The 16013-nt window shown below is 45.1% G+C and overlaps 1 protein-coding gene across 1 annotated transcript in view; it reads left to right on the forward strand.

The window, feature by feature from the left end:
* Window positions 1-5730: 5730 nt before the first annotated feature.
* MAP3K9 (mitogen-activated protein kinase kinase kinase 9) overlaps window positions 5731-16013 on the forward strand; it is a 73439-nt gene continuing 63156 nt past the window's right edge. The window contains exon 1 of the mRNA XM_044272025.1: window positions 5731-6824. Within this exon, the coding sequence (XP_044127960.1) occupies window positions 6338-6824 (487 nt within the window). The 5' untranslated portion in view covers window positions 5731-6337. The remainder of the gene's footprint in view (window positions 6825-16013) is intronic.

Consider the following 16013-nt stretch of genomic DNA (forward strand, 5'->3'; position numbering starts at 1 on the left):
TTGAAGTTCTATAGAGTTCTATAGGTAAAAGACACCACAAAAAAAGCATAACATATAGAAATAAGCTATGATGAACTGAACAGCCCACATATTACAAAAAAGAACTGAACAACAGACAAACAACAGTGATGAAAGAATGACCACAAATCCCAGAATACACAGATACAACACACTAGACTAGAAAAAGATACTAAGAATCTGGAAACAAATGCACATAGCATACAATGTATCCAGCACCAGAGTAGCCTGGATCTATAAAGGCTAAACAATCAACAACTCCACTCCAAAGTAACCAGGCCTTCCAGGTGATACAGTCAGGTCCATAAATATTGGGACATCAACACAATTCTAACATTTCTGGCTCTATACACCACCACAATGGATTTGAAATAAAACAAACAAGATGTGCTTTACCTGCAGACTGTCGGCTTTAATTTGAGGGTATTTACATCCATATCAGGTGAACGGTGTAGAAATTACTACAGTTTGCATATGTGCCTCCCACTTGTTACGGGACCAAAAGTAATGGGACAGAATAATAATCATAACTCAAACTTTCACTTTTTAATACTTGGTTGCAAATCCTTTGCAGTCAATTACAGCCTGAAGTCTGGAGCACATAAACATCACCAGACGCTGGGTTTCATACCTGGTGATGCTCTGCCAGGCCTCTACTGCAACTGTCTTCAGTTCCTGCTTGTTCATGGGGAGTTTTCCCTTCAGCAAGTGAAATGCATGCTCAACCGGATTCAGGTCAGATGATTGACTTTGGCCATTGCAGAACATTCCACTTCTTTCCCTTAAAAAACTCTGGTTGCTTTTGCAGTATGCTTTGGGTCATTGTCCATCTGCACTGTGAAGCGCCGTCCAATGAGTTCTGAAGCATTTGGCTGAATATGAGCAGATAATATTGCCTGAAACACTTCAGAATTCATCCTGCTGCTTTTGTCAGCAGTCAAATCATCAATAAATACAAGAGAACCAGTTCCATTGGCAGCCATACATGCCCATGCCATGACACTACCACCACCATGCTTCACTGATGAGGTGGTATGCTTAGGACCATGAGCAGTTCCTTTCCTTCTGCATACTCTTCTCTTCCCATCACTCTGATACAAGTTGATCTTGGTCTTGTCTGTCCATAGGATGTTGTTCCAGAACTGTGAAGGCTTTTTTAGATGTCGTTTGGCAAACTCTAATCTGGCCTTCCTGTTTTTGAGGCTCACCAATGGTTTACATCTTGTGGTGAACCCTCTGTATTCACTCTGGTGAAACCTTCTCTTGATTGTTGACTTTGACACACATACAGGTCCTTCTAAAAAAATTAGCATATTGTGATAAAGTTCATTATTTTCTGTAATGTACTGATAAACATTAGACTTTCATATATTTTAGATTCATTACACACCAACTGAAGTAGTTCAAGCCTTTTATTGTTTTAATATTGATGATTTTGGCATACAGCTCATGAAAACCCAAAATTCCTATCTAAAAAAATTAGCATATCATGAAAAGGTTCTCTAAACTAGCTATTAACCTAATCATCTGAATCAACTAATTAACTCTAAACACCTGCAAAAGATTCCTGAGGCTTTTAAAAACTCCCAGCCTGGTTCATTACTCAAAACCGCAATCATGGGTAAGACTGCCGACCTGACTGCTGTCCAGAAGGCCATCATTGACATCCTCAAGCAAGAAGGTAAGACACAGAAAGAAATTTCTGAAGGAATAGGCTGTTCCCAGAGTGCTGTATCAAGGCACCTCAGTGGGAAGTCTGTGGGAAGGAAAAAGTGTGGCAGAAAACGCTGCACAACGAGAAGAGGTGACCGGACCCTGAGGAAGATTGTGGAGAAGGACCGATTCCAGACCTTGGGGGACCTGCGGAAGCAGTGGACTGAGTCTGGAGTAGAAACATCCAGAGCCACCGTGTACAGGCGTGTGCAGGAAATGGGCTACAGGTGCCGCATTCCCCAGGTCAAGCCACTTTTGAACCAGAAACAGCGGCAGAAGTGCCTGACCTGGACTACAGAGAAGCAGCACTGGACTGTTGCATGTCATTAGGAAATCAAGGTGCCAGAGTCTGGAGGAAGACTGGGGAGAGGGAAATGCCAAAATGCCTGAAGTCCAGTGTCAAGTACCCACAGTCAGTGATGGTCTGGGGTGCCATGTCAGCTGCTGGTGTTGGTCCACTGTGTTTTATCAAGGGCAGGGTCAATGCAGCTAGCTATCAGGAGATTTTGGAGCACTTCATGCTTCCATCTGCTGAAAAGCTTTATGGAGATGAAGATGTCATTTTTCAGCACGACCTGGCACCTGCTGACAGTGCCAAAACCACTGGTAAATGGTTTACTGACCATGGTATTACTGTGCTCAATTGGCCTGCCAACTCTCCTGACCTGAACCCCATAGAGAATCTGTGGGATATTGGGAAGAGAAAGTTGAGAGACGCAAGACCCAACACTCTGGATGAGCTTAAGGCCGCTATCGAAGCATCCTGGGCCTCCATAACACCTCAGCAGTGCCACAGGCTGATTGCCTCCATGCCACGCCGCATTGAAGCAGTCATTTCTGCAAAAGGATTCCCGACCAAGTATTGAGTGCATAACTGAACATCATTATTTGAAGGTTGACTTTTTTTGTATTAAAAACACTTTTCTTTTATTGGTCGGATGAAATATGCTAATTTTTTGAGATAGGAATTTTGGGTTTTCATGAGCTGTATGCCAAAATCATCAATATTAAAACAATAAAAGGCTTGAACTACTTCAGTTGGTGTGTAATGAATCTAAAATATATGAAAGTCTAATGTTTATCAGTACATTACAGAAAATAATTAACTTTATCACAATATGCTAATTTTTTTAGAAGGACCTGTACACCTACCTCCTGGAGAGTGTTCTTGATCTGGCCAACTGTTGTGAAGGGTGTTTTCTTCGCCAGGGAAAAAATTCTTCGGTCATTCACCACAGTTGTTTTCTGTTTTTCTGTTGCTGTTTCTTCTTTTTAAGAACGTTACAAACAGTCGTTTTGGCCATGCCTAATGTTATTGCTATCTCTCTGATGGGTTTGTTGTGTTTTTTCAGCCTAATGATGGCTTGCTTCACTGATAGTGACGGCTCTTTGGATCTCATCTTGAGAGTTCACAGCAACAGATTCCAAATGCGAATAGCACACCTTAAATTAACTCTGGACCTTTTAGCTGCTCATTGTAATTGGGATAATGAGGGAATAACACACACCTGGCCATGGAACAGCTGAGAAGCCAATTGTCCCATTACTTTTGTCCCCTTAACAAGTGGGAGGCACATATGCAAACTGTTGTAATTCCTACACCGTTCACCTAATATGGATGTAAATACCCTCAAATTAAAGCTGACAGTCTGCAGGTAAAGCACATCTTGTTTGTTTCCTTTCAAATCCATTGTGGTGGTGTATAGATCCAAAAATTTTACAATTATGTTGATGTCCCAATATTTATGGACCTGACTGTAATTCAACCCAATCTGAGATGCAAGACTCCAACAATGTAAGGCTATATACACACGACCGTTGTGTGTTTTGCGGTCTGCAAATTGCAGATCCGCAAAACACGGATGGCGTCCGTGTGCATTCCGCCATTTGCAGAGCGGCACGGACAGCCATTGATATAACTGCCTATTCTTGTCCAGGTGGTAAAACACTATGGGGGACATTTATCAAACCAGATACTGTACGTCAGGTTTTTGGTGTAAAAATGATGCACGAAATGCCAGTTGTGACTTTTTTTTTTGCAACATTTAGGAGACATTCTAACTTTAAAGTGGTCTATATTTAAGGCCTCATACACACGACCATGCAAAACACGGATGCTGCCCATGTGCGTTCCACAATTTGTGGAACAGAACCGGCACCGATAATAGAAATGCCTATTCTTGTCCGCAAAACGGATGCGGGCCGCAATTGCGGAAGTATGAATGGAGCCTTAACCGTGTTTTATAGAGTCACTGACGTATCACTGCTGTTAATTCCGATTATATGAAGTTATTCCGTACCCGCAGGATAGGGGATGACTATCAGATCAGCGGGGGTCCTACTGCTGGGACCCTCAACAATCATGAGAATTGGGGCCTCATACGCTGTGTAGTCCCTCAAAATGAACGTAGCGCCCAGTCTGGCAGGTGCATGTCTGCTCCATTCTTTTCTAAAGGAAATCCGGAGATAGCTAAGTGCTATGCTCGACTATATCTGGAACTCACATAGAAATGAATAGAACAGCCATGCGCATGTCTGCTCTATGGCGTATGGGGCTCCTGTTATCGTGATCACCCAGTGCAGGGATGGGCAAACTGCGGCTCTCCAGCTGTTGTAAAACTACAGATCCCATCATGCCCTGCTGTAGACTGATAGCTGTAGGCAGACTGGGCATACTGGGAGTTGTAGTTTTACAACAGCTGGAGAGCCGCAGTTTGCCCATCCCTGACCCAGTGTATACGGAATAGCTTCATATAACGGGAATACCCCTTTAAGCCTTATTAATAAGTTATGTTTCATAAATACATATCCCTGATAAATGGGTAATTTGTGCGCTGTTTGGGGCGGCGTTGTGTTTAGTGTACACAGGGTGGCATTTTGCCCATTGGCAGTGCTTTTTTTTTTAATAACGTTCTTTTGAAAGGAAGAAATTTTATTTTAGTCTGAAAAATTAAAACAAACGGTAGTGAGTGAGCAGTTTCCATGGTGCTGTTTTATTGCTTTATTGAGGCAAATACATGAATAAAGCAAATTGCGTATTTTACAGGTGAGAGAATTAAAATAATGTAATTTTTTATAAAAAAGATTATTGTAAATAATGGGAAGATTTCCTCTTTGACCTTCTGAACCTTTTGATGGTTATTATGTATTTATGTATTCTTTATTTACAGTTATTTCTCTTATTTTATTTTGTTATTTCATGCATTTATTTATGTATTTAGTTATTTTATTTATTTTGAATTAATTTAGTTATTGCTTTATAACTTAATTTATATATTTTTATCGATTTATTAGCTATTTATTTAGTTATTTTATTTTGTATTCATTTTTGTATTTACTGTTGTTCTGTATGAGTTATTTTATATGTGTATTTTTTTAGCTATTTAGTTATTTTATTTTTGTATTCATTTTTTATTTATTTAGCTATTCCATAGTTATTTTATTTGTGCATTTAGCTATTTATTTAATGTATTTAGTTATTTTGTGTGTTTATATAGCTATTTATTTTGTTATTTTATGTATTTTGTTATTTTATTTATTTGTGTATTTATTATTTTATTTATTTTTGGTTTTTTAGCTCTTTAACCTGTTTATTTATGCATTTACTTATTTTATGTGTGTATTATTTATTTTAACCATTCCTCCATAAGTTCTAAACGATCTAAGCTGGAAGACCCCAAAGAACCTTACGACCCTGCAGCGTCCACCTTCATTTTTCCCCCACTGCTTTGTAGTCTGTGATAAAATGTAAAAAAAAATAAAAATATTAAAGTTTTGTTTAAAAAAAAAAGCAAAAAAAAAAAAGCAAAAAAAAAAAGCTGAGGGTCAGCAGGTTTGAAGTCAGGAGGCGTGAACAATAGGTTGACGCGGAGTCTGTCTGGTATCCAATCAGCATTGAAAGCGGAATTGATGGACGGCGGCGTCCGCCAATCAGATGACTGAGCGGCTCGCGAGCTGCCAGCTTCCTTCCCTCTTTCCCTGACAAGGAGGTGTGGGGCTTTGCCGGACGGATGGGTGCGGGCAGCAGATAGCGGGCGAAGGGGAGATGCTGCGGGTCAGCCTCTTGGTGCCTAGCCTGCGAGTGAAGTAAAGTGCCGCGCGGAGTGGACTGGGCCAGGTGCCTCGCTTTACGGCCGTATCCTGGGCTCTTGCAAGTTCTGCTTCCTAAGGAGCTTTGGGCATCTTGGCAGCTGACAGCGCTAGGCCCTGCGGTGTGGGCACTCATGCTGGTATCTGCTGCCCAGGGCTCCCTGCTGCTGCAGCCATGCTCCTGGCTCCTGCTGCAGGCTCTCCCCTGTGACTGCACCTCACCTGTCCACCACTGGCATGCTCCAGCCCCCCAACCCTGCCATCCCAAGCCCAGGCAATGACTCCTTTGTTGCAACACCGAACAGTTGTGGAACTTTAGCGGCTTTGGAAACTTTTCTGCAGGTGGAGTAGCCTGTATTGCAGCGCCGGTTGATCCCTTGGCCCATTGGGGCGCAGTGGCCGTAGCGTACGCGGCATTGTAAGGAATCCTGACTTTCTCCGGCTTGGTTCCAGTGTATGAAGTGCAGTGCATGGGCACACGGCTCCATACACCAAGCTTCACCTATGGATCGCTTCAATGGAGCCCCTCAGATCTCTGCTCTCCCTGCCTGGCGGTAGTAAAGCGGCACGAGGAATATCCAATGCCCCAGTGTTCCCCGTACCATTGGTTGCAGACGACGAAGAAGAAGATCAGGATGAGAGAGAGAGTACTCCCACTAGACAGGAGTTTTTGGAGGAGTATGATGGGGGTGGTGGTGGTGGAGGAGGAGGAGGCGCTGGAGAACAACCTACCGACTCGCTGTCAAACCCATTCTATTGGACCGCAGTGTTTGACTATGAGGCCTCCGCAGAGGATGAGTTGACCCTTCGGCTAGGAGACTTGGTCCAAGTGCTCTCTAAGGACTCGCGCGTGTCTGGTGATGAGGGGTGGTGGACTGGGAAGATCCAGGATCGGGTGGGCATCTTTCCTAGCAATTATGTGACGAGGACTCAGAGCTTTTCCAGTAAACTACAAGGCAAACGAGTGGAGGAGCTGCCCTGCTGCCCGGCCTCTGCCCTACAGTGTAAGAATATATATATATATCTTTTTCTGCAGTCAGTATGAGATCGGCGGCATTGAAGGGGTTGTCTCACTTCAGCAAGGACGTTAATACTAAGGCGCTTCCTAATGTATTGTGATTGTCCATATTGCCTCCTTTTCTGGCTTGATTCATTTTTCCATCACATTATACACTGCTTGTTTCCATGGTTACGACCACCCTGCAATTCAACAGGGGTGGTCGTGCTTGGACACTATAGAAAAAAGCACCGACCTATGTGCACTCCCACCAGAAAGGCGCTTTTTCCTACAGCGTGCAAGCATGGCCACCGCTGATGGATTGCAGGGTGGTCGTAACCATGGAAACAAGCAGTGTATAATGTGATGGAAAAATGAATCCAGCCAGCAAAGGAGACAACATGGACAATCACAATACATTAGTAACTATCTTGTATTAACTATGTCTACATGATAAATGCTATTCGCTGAGGTGAGACAACCCCTTTAATACCTGACCTAATTGATTGCTTGTTGAGGGCTATGCAAATATTAGGCCCTATAGGAGATTCTAACCTACAGTGTTGTATGGCGCTTGTTTCCAACCATCGGAGAACCACAAGTCAGAGATCGCCGGCATGGTGTGGCTGCACGCGGTCTGGCGATACACATTAGACATGTATTGGGTAAACCCGCCAGTTTTGGATGGTTCATCCGTCCATCCTGTGTAGTGTGGCCTTCCGACTCTCCTGGTGTCTGGGGAGGAAAGGATCGGGCATGTTGGATCGCCCAATCGTTTGTTAGCAGGGAGAGGCGTTTTTTCAGGCTGGCCATTCATTTGAATGGGTGCGCTGTAAGGGTAGGTTCACACGGTGATTTTTGAGGCAGGTTTTTCAGCCAGAGCCAGAAGTGGAGCCTTCCTTTTTTTATATTTCCGATTCCTTTCAAATCTATTTCTGGCTTTGGCTGGGAAATCTGCCTCAAAACCTCCTCCGAAAAAGCCCTGTGTGAACCTGCCCTAATACTACATTTCTCCTGCGGTAAATGGGGTTTGGCAGATTGGATATCAGGCGCTGGATAGAGAGGAGATGCTGCGGGTCAGCCTCCAGCAGAGTAGCCTGGGACTACCTGCTCATGTTGGGGATTACGCACGTGTTTTTTTTTTTTTTCCACACGGATTTTCATGCTGAAAAACCGCAACATAATACGGTACCAACAAAGTGAATGAGATTAGACAAAGCTTTTTTTGTCTGTGTGGAAAGTGACCTGCTGTGCGGATTAAGAAACCCGCAGCATTTCAATTCTTTGTGCGTTTTTTTTTTTTTTTGTGTGTGCAGATTTCAGCTTTTTCAGCACAAAGGGTAAGATCTGCGGAAAATCTGCAGCAAAAAATGTAAGTAACACATACGTTTTTTGGCACGAAAATGTGCGTATTTTGACGCAGATTTTAAATTTTTTTTTTTTCGGAGCTCACCCCTGTGTTAGGTACTCCGAGGTCGGGGTCACACATGACTGATTAGCTGCAAATCCCTAGCGTTGTACAATGCCAGCAAAGTGGATGCAAATGTCTAAATTCTCATCCACACGCTGCATAGAAAAAACGCAGTGGAAAAGGTGCAGCGTTACGGATTTGAAATCCGCAGCATGTGTATTTGTACAGCGGATTTCTCTTTGCTGTGGCGAAGGTGAAATCCACTAGGTTTTTATGCAATGTTTGCTTTGGAAACGCAGCAAAAACCGCAGCGGATATTCCGGATTTTTAGGCACTTGCGAACCCAGCCTATGGGCACCCTACGTGTGGATGCCGCAGACTGATCCAGACCCATTCAATTTGAATGGGTCCGTGATCCGTCCGCACCGCAAAAAAATAGAACATGTTCCGAGGGGTTCCCTGCCTCCGTTCCGCTCCTTCCTGATTGCCGATCCATTCAAGTGGGCCGGTGCCCGTATATTGCAGACCTGCTGTTACGGGCACGGCCTGGCAACGGCCGTGTGCCTGAGCCCTAGGACTACTTTCACATCTGTGGTTTTGTGTTCCAGTTTTGTGATCCAGCAGAGGATCTCAAAACCGGAGCAAAACTGTTCCGTTGATCAGGATGCATCCGTTCTGTTAGGATGTGGTTGTAATCAATAGAAACTGAACAAACCGGATCTGGCATTAAAATCATTGTAAATCAATGGGTGACGGATCCAGCACTATTGCTTCACATTGTTTTTGGTGCTGGATCTGGTTTGTTCTATTTCGCAGACCGCACACAAAACCGCAGCTTACTGCGGTTTTATGTCCAGTATACAAAACTGAACAAACTGGAACTGATGCATGCTGAATGGATTTGTCTCCAATCGGCAAGCATGGTGACAAAACTGAAGCCGGAGCTCAATCTGGAATACAAAACGGCAGCTGTCAAAGTAGCCTAAGGGCTCTGTCACATGAGCGTGTCCCTTGCCAGAATCGCGCTCAGTGTGGGAGAGAAATCGTGCGTTCTGGACTTATCGATACGACTGTGTGCCTCTGCCTGATTCCATTGCAGAAAGGTCAGACACAGGCACACACAGCATTATCAATCCTGATAATGCCCCGCGCTTCCCAAGTCCAGAACGCACGATCCCTCTCACACGGAGCACGATTCCCGCAAGGGACACGCTCATGAGACAGAGCTCTAACCCTAAGTTCAAACGCGCTGTAAAACGCTCAACACATGAAAAGCAATGCTTCCCTATGGGAATGGTTCTCACCTGGGCGTTTTACAGCGCGTACGATCGCGCTGTAAAACGCCCGACGCTCAAACAAGTACTTGAGCTTCTTTGGGGCGTTTTGACGCGCGTTTGTGGCCATAGGACACTGCAGTCAATGACACAAACGCGCGTCAAACGCGCGTTTACTATTACAAAAAACGTGCGTCAGAAACGCGCGTCTGACGCGCGTTTGGGAAACGCTCAGGTGTGAAAGGAGGGTAAGACTACAGTGAAGGGCTGAGCTCGACTGCATATGTGGGAGTAGATCGTGGGCCAAGTTCTACTCTATACATCGGTATCCTGTACTTCTGCAAGTTCTGCTTCCTGAGGGCTCATGCACACGACTGTATGCCCTCCGAGATATACGGTCCCGGAGCAGCATACATCGTGCGCACACCATCAAAAATTACAATGATGCTGTGCACGTCGGGCTGCCCACGGGACTACAGTGTGTGGGACAATAGTCCCGGGGGCGGCCCGACGTCCACAGCATCATTGTAATCTATAATGGTGTGCGCACGATCACTGCTCTGGGTATATGTACCACTCACAGACCATATCTCGGAGAGCATAATGTTTCTGCAGATAATTTTCTGCAAAATTCACATTTAGTGTTCGCTATTTGTAAGCATATACTAGGAGTGGGTTCAGAATATACCTCCTCCTTGTGGTACTTTGTGCTTAGCTTCTGTTTTTGGCCGTATGTATTTTGCTTTGGATTAGCTATAACCTCAACCCACGCCAAACATCGGCAGCTAACCCACCACATTTGGTCTTCAGAAGTTTGGCGTTTCAGCACCAGAAACCACGTGGTGAAGATTTGATGCGGTTTTGCTGCAGATCTCGCCCTTTCATTGATAAGGGTGAAATCCGCACAAAAGAACCACGCAAAGAGTTGCAGGTTAATTTCCACACGGAACAAAACAGCAAAGTCTCCATGAGATTTGTCTAGTCCCATACATTTAGCAGGTGCTGTATTATGGTTAGTTTTTCCTGCACGGCCAAAAACGTGCATAATTCGCAATGTGTGCAAGTATCATGGTCTGGTTACCAGGTCGTAGGAACTTTTATTCCTGATCATTGCGATGTGTAAAAGACCCTGCGGTCGGCCTGTGAAGGAGCAAACGCTTGTCTGTCGGCTGACGGCATCTTGTGTGCGACAGATAAGGCGACTTTCACACCTACGCTTTCCTTTTCCGCTATTGAGATCTGTCATTCATTGTCAGCGGGGACATAACTGAAATTGAATGGAAACTGAGTGCACCAGAATGCATTCTGTCCCGTTTCATTGTGTTCCCATGACTCGCACAAAAGCGTTTGAGTGCGTTCTGGGATGCGGAGCAAGACGGATCTGTCATGACCCAAAATGTAAGTCAGCGGTGACAGATCCGTTTTCTCTAACACAACCGAAAACGGATCCATCCACCATTGGCCTACAATGGTTTCAGAGACGGATCTGTCATGGCTATTTTAGAGCTAATTCAATCGGATCTATTCATAACGGATGAAGACTGTTGTTTTATCATGACGGAAGCGTTTTTGCCAGTGTAGGGGTCCATTTACGCGTCCGTAAGTGTTTTGCATTCTGTAAATTGCGGATCCGCAAAACACGGACTCCGGCCGTGTGAGTTCCTCATTTTGCGGACCGCACTTGGTCGGCCCTTTAAATAGAAATGCCTTTTCTTGTCCGTGGATGTGCACAAGAATAGGACCTGTTCTATTTTTTTTTTTTTTTGCGGAACAGAAGTGCGGATGTGTGCTGTCCGCATCTTTTCCGGCCCCATTAAAAATGATTCCGGACCCATTTTGCGGACGTGTGAATGGACTCTAAAGAGGGGAACTGCTGCCAACAGTTATGGTAACGGAAATGAAGAGCCGCACGAATGGTCCTACGTTCTGATCGTTCGTATGGCCGTTCACCCCAGCTATTGCCTAATGGAAGACTTCCTGTACTGGGCAATTATCTGCCTGTATTAAAGGACCCTCGGAATGCTAGCCCCCCTAAATCTGAATAGGCACCATATAGTATATTCTATGCCCTGCAGGAAACGTTTGCCGTCCTTCCCTGCAGAATCGGCCGATCGCCCTGGTTTTCGGCAGCCAGCACAACAGCCGCCCTCTTATCCCCAGATAGGACAGTGTCAGACACTGATGCTTCTTAGGCCACGGGAATGTGAAGGCCTAACTTTCAGTTTCCTCATGATTTACAAGAAAAATAACAGAGGACTGGCAAGATGTAGAGTTTTATGAAAGTTGATCTGACGCCAAAGGTTAACAGTCCAATGGTTCTCAACAGAATGTTGAAATTCCTAAGGCCTCATGCTCATGACGTATCGGTTTTGCAGTCGGCAATTGCGCATTGTGGGGGGTTAGCACTTCTCCGGGGGTCATTCACACAAGTATCTTCGCCAGACACCAAGTTTAAGGTCAAACATCGCTTTATTTGGCACATTAGCAAAGCAAACATAAATCATACAAAATAAACACCTGCCCGGCTGGGCTCTAACTAAAGTATATCCCTGACTCGCCTAGCACCGTTCACACACGGTTATAACCTGCGGCTTTCCCAGCCCAATGTCCATCAGCCTCCTGGCTGTACAGAGCACCGTTCACACACGGTCTAAAGTCCAGTATCTTTATGGGGGAGTGTGGCCCATTAGTTCTCCTGACTCCGGCCTCGTGTTCCTTGCGCCCAGGCGTCACGGCGTCCCCCAATGTTCCAGCAAGCACCTAGCCCCGTGGCCCCTCAGCCAGCCCTGTTCAGACCACTCTTACAGAGCCTCCAGCAGGACTCTGTTTCACAAAGACTCTGTCTCCTTCCCCTAGACTGGGAGACACACCCAAGTCCAGCAACAAGATTTAATACCATCCCTGGACATGGGCATATTCCAAGCTAACTATCTTGGTGTCCACCAACTAACTTGGTGGCCACCTATATCTAGGGCCTTTTTGTGGATCGAAGTCGAACATACGGATGCGGAAAGCACATGGATCCTCTGTGTGCTTTCTGCATCCATATGTCCGATCCACAAAAAAATATATATATGTCTGCAAAATGTCGCCCACGGATTTGTTGAAGTAGATGGGTCCTCCATAAAAAGGGAGGAGGCAAAATGGAAATGGTTGTTTGCATGAGGCCTTAGGCTAATTTCACACGAGTTAGTTTTTCATCCAGATGCCTTCTTTTCTTTTTCAAACTGACAGCATCCGGACTGAATCCTGACCTATTTATGCCAATGGGTCTGTGTACATGAGCGTCGTGTTCTGCATTGTCCTTTAAATTTACTCAGCCCTGGCACCATAGAAAGGAATGGGGCTGGATAAAAAATGGAAGGCATCCGGGTGCAATGCATTTTTTCACCGATGGTTAATAGATGTTGAGTGTTGTTCTTCACGTGCGTGAAAGACACATGCAGTCTAGACGGAAAAAAAGCAGAAACGCCAAACACAATTGCAGACAAAACTGATTTAGGATCCATTAACACGTCCTGCGGGTTTGTGTGCAGAAAAGGACCAGAAGCATGGAGGAAATTATGATCAATATCATCTATACACTGCAAAATAAGTAAAAATCTCTGCAGCATAAATTGGCCTAAGGGTACTTTCACACTAGTGGTTTTCTTTTCCGGCATAGAGTTCCATCCTAGGGGCTCTATACTGGTAAAGAACTGATCAGTTTTATCCTAATGCATTCTGAATGGAGAGCAATCCGTTCAGGATGCATCAGGATGTCTTCACCAGTCTTTGACTTTTCAGGACTGAGATAATACCGTAGCGTGCTGCGGTTTTATCTCCGGACAAAAAAAAACTTAACACTTGCCTGAATGCCTGATCCGGCATTTTTTTCCCCATAGGAATGTATTAGTGCCGGATCCGGCATTCAAATTGTCGCATTGATGTATCCGGTATTCCGGTCTGCGCATGGACCTTTTAGAAATGTAAAAAAAAATACCGGATCCGTTTTGTCTGATACCAGAAAAACGGATTTGGTATTGCAATGCATTTTTCTGACTGATCAGGACATTTGTTTTCATACAGTCTGTCCACTGCATAGTTTCCAGCGTTGGTGGCTGCAGCAGTTGATGGGTGGGGGTGTTGGACCCTCACTGATCTGATATTGATGACCTATTCAGATTCAAATATCTAATTCAAAGTTCTTTAGGTTTGATTCGGCCCAATGATTTGGGTCTATGTCTCGATGAGTTATTTCAATCATATTGTGCCATAGCGTTTTGTTCACTGGACATTGACCCCTGGAAACCCTGTAGATTACGAAAACTGAGGGACCAATTTCACTTTGGCCTAATGGGGTTGTACGGGTACAAAAACAAAACAAAAACCTTGTTATAAATTAGATTAGAATATATGGTTCTTATCAATGTACTTGAATCTCCCGCAGTTAGGCGTGGTCCCGGCAGGACAACTTCTGACTTGGTCTCGACACACAACTGCGTTTCTTGCGTCGGCACGTGACCTGTGCTTTGTGTGATGGAGCTGCCTGGCTTATTGCAGTAGGTACACCGGCCCCTTGGTCTGCCAGAAGAATGAGCTTTCAGATTCTGCACGGAAAAGCTGCAGATTAGCCTCCTTGAGTGCGGATCCATGGAAGAAATCTGCATTTTACATCTTCTCGTTATTACATGTTACCGTAAAGCACCCAAACGCAGAACTCTATAACCGGAAATATGACTCCTCATTCCAGCTCAAACCACACAGATCATCGGGGATTCTCTTAGAAGGGCCGATACTGATTAGGCTCTGTTCACATCACGTCTTAAGGCCTCATGCACACGACCGTTTTTGTGGTCCGCATCCAAGACGCATTTTTTGCGGCTTGGGTGCGGAACCTTTCACTTCAATGGGGCTGCAAAAGATGTGGACAGCACTCCGTGTGGTGTCCGTATCCGTTGCACCGTTCCGTGGCCCTGCAAAAAAATAAATACATTTGCATGTCCTATTCTTGTCCGTTTTGCAGACAAGAATGGTCCGGAAGGCACACGGACGGCAAAAAACTGAGGACCGCAAAAAACTGCACGGTTGTGTGCATGAGGCTTAACACTGTGTCTAGCATATGTCTAAGGAAGGCTCCTGGTACACACATGGAGCATACGCATAGAGCCTAAGCTACACCCTTCAATAAAGGTGTCTAATAAAAAACTAAATAAAATAAAAATATATATACAGTACAGACCAAAAGTTTGGACACACCTTCTCATTCAAAGAGTTTTCTTTATTTTCATGACTATGAAGGCATCAAAACTATGAATTAACACATGTGGAATTATATACATAACAAAAAAGTGTGAAACAACTGAAAATATGTCATATTCTAGGTTCTTCAAAGTAGCCACCTTTTGCTTTGATTACTGCTTTGCACACTCTTGGCATTCTCTTGATGAGCTTCAAGAGGTAGTCACCTGAAATGGTCTTCCAACAGTCTTGAAGGAGTTCCCAGAGATGCTTAGCACTTGTTGGCCCTTTTGCCTTCACTCTGCGGTCCAGCTCACCCCAAACCATCTCGATTGGGTTCAGGTCCGGTGACTGTGGAGGCCAGGTCATCTGGCGCAGCACCCCATCACTCTCCTTCATGGTCAAATAGTCCTTACTTTCAAAGTTTTCCCAATTTTTCGGCTGACTGACTGACCTTCATTTCTTAAAGTAATGATGGGCACTTGTTTTTAAGGGCTCTTTCACACTTGCGTTCTTTTCTTCCGGCATAGAGTTCCGTCGTCGGGGCTCTATGCCGGAAGAATCCTGATCAGTTTTATCCTAATGCATTCTGAATGGAGAGAAATCCGTTCAGGATGCATCAGGATGTCTTCAGTTCCGGAACGGAACTTTTTTGGCCGGAGAAAATACCGCAGCATGCTGCGCTTTTTGCTCCGGCCAAAAATCCTGAAGACTTGCTACAAGGCCGGATCCGGAATTAATGCCCATTGAAAGGCATTGATCCGGATCCGGCCTTAAGCTAAATGTCGTTTCGGCGCATTGCCGGATCGGACGTTTAGCTTTTTCTCAATGGTTACCATGGCTGCCGGGACGCTAAAGTCCTGGCAGCCATGGTAAAGTGGAGCGGGGGAGCAGCATACTTGCCGTCCGTGCGGCTCCCGGGGCGCTCCAGAGTGACGTCAGGGCGCCCCAAGCGCATGGATCACGTGATCGCATGGCACGTCATCCATGCGCATGGGGCGCTCTGACGTCACTCTGGAGCGCCCCGGGAGCCGCGCGCACTGTAAGTATACCGCTCCCCGCTCCCCGCATGGCAACCAGGACTTTAATAGCGTCCTGGCTGCCATAGTAACACTGAAAGCATTTTGAAGACTGATCCGTCTTCAAATGCTTTCAGTACACTTGCGTTTTTCCGGATCCGGCGTGTAATTCCGGCAAGTGGAGTACACGCCGGATCCGGACAACGCAAGTGTGAAAGAGGCCTTTACTTAGCTGCTTTTTTCTTGCCATAATACAAATTCTAACAGTCTAT

The sequence above is a fragment of the Bufo gargarizans genome, chromosome 11 (genome assembly GCF_014858855.1).
Source record: "Bufo gargarizans isolate SCDJY-AF-19 chromosome 11, ASM1485885v1, whole genome shotgun sequence".
NCBI lineage: Eukaryota > Metazoa > Chordata > Amphibia > Anura > Bufonidae > Bufo > Bufo gargarizans.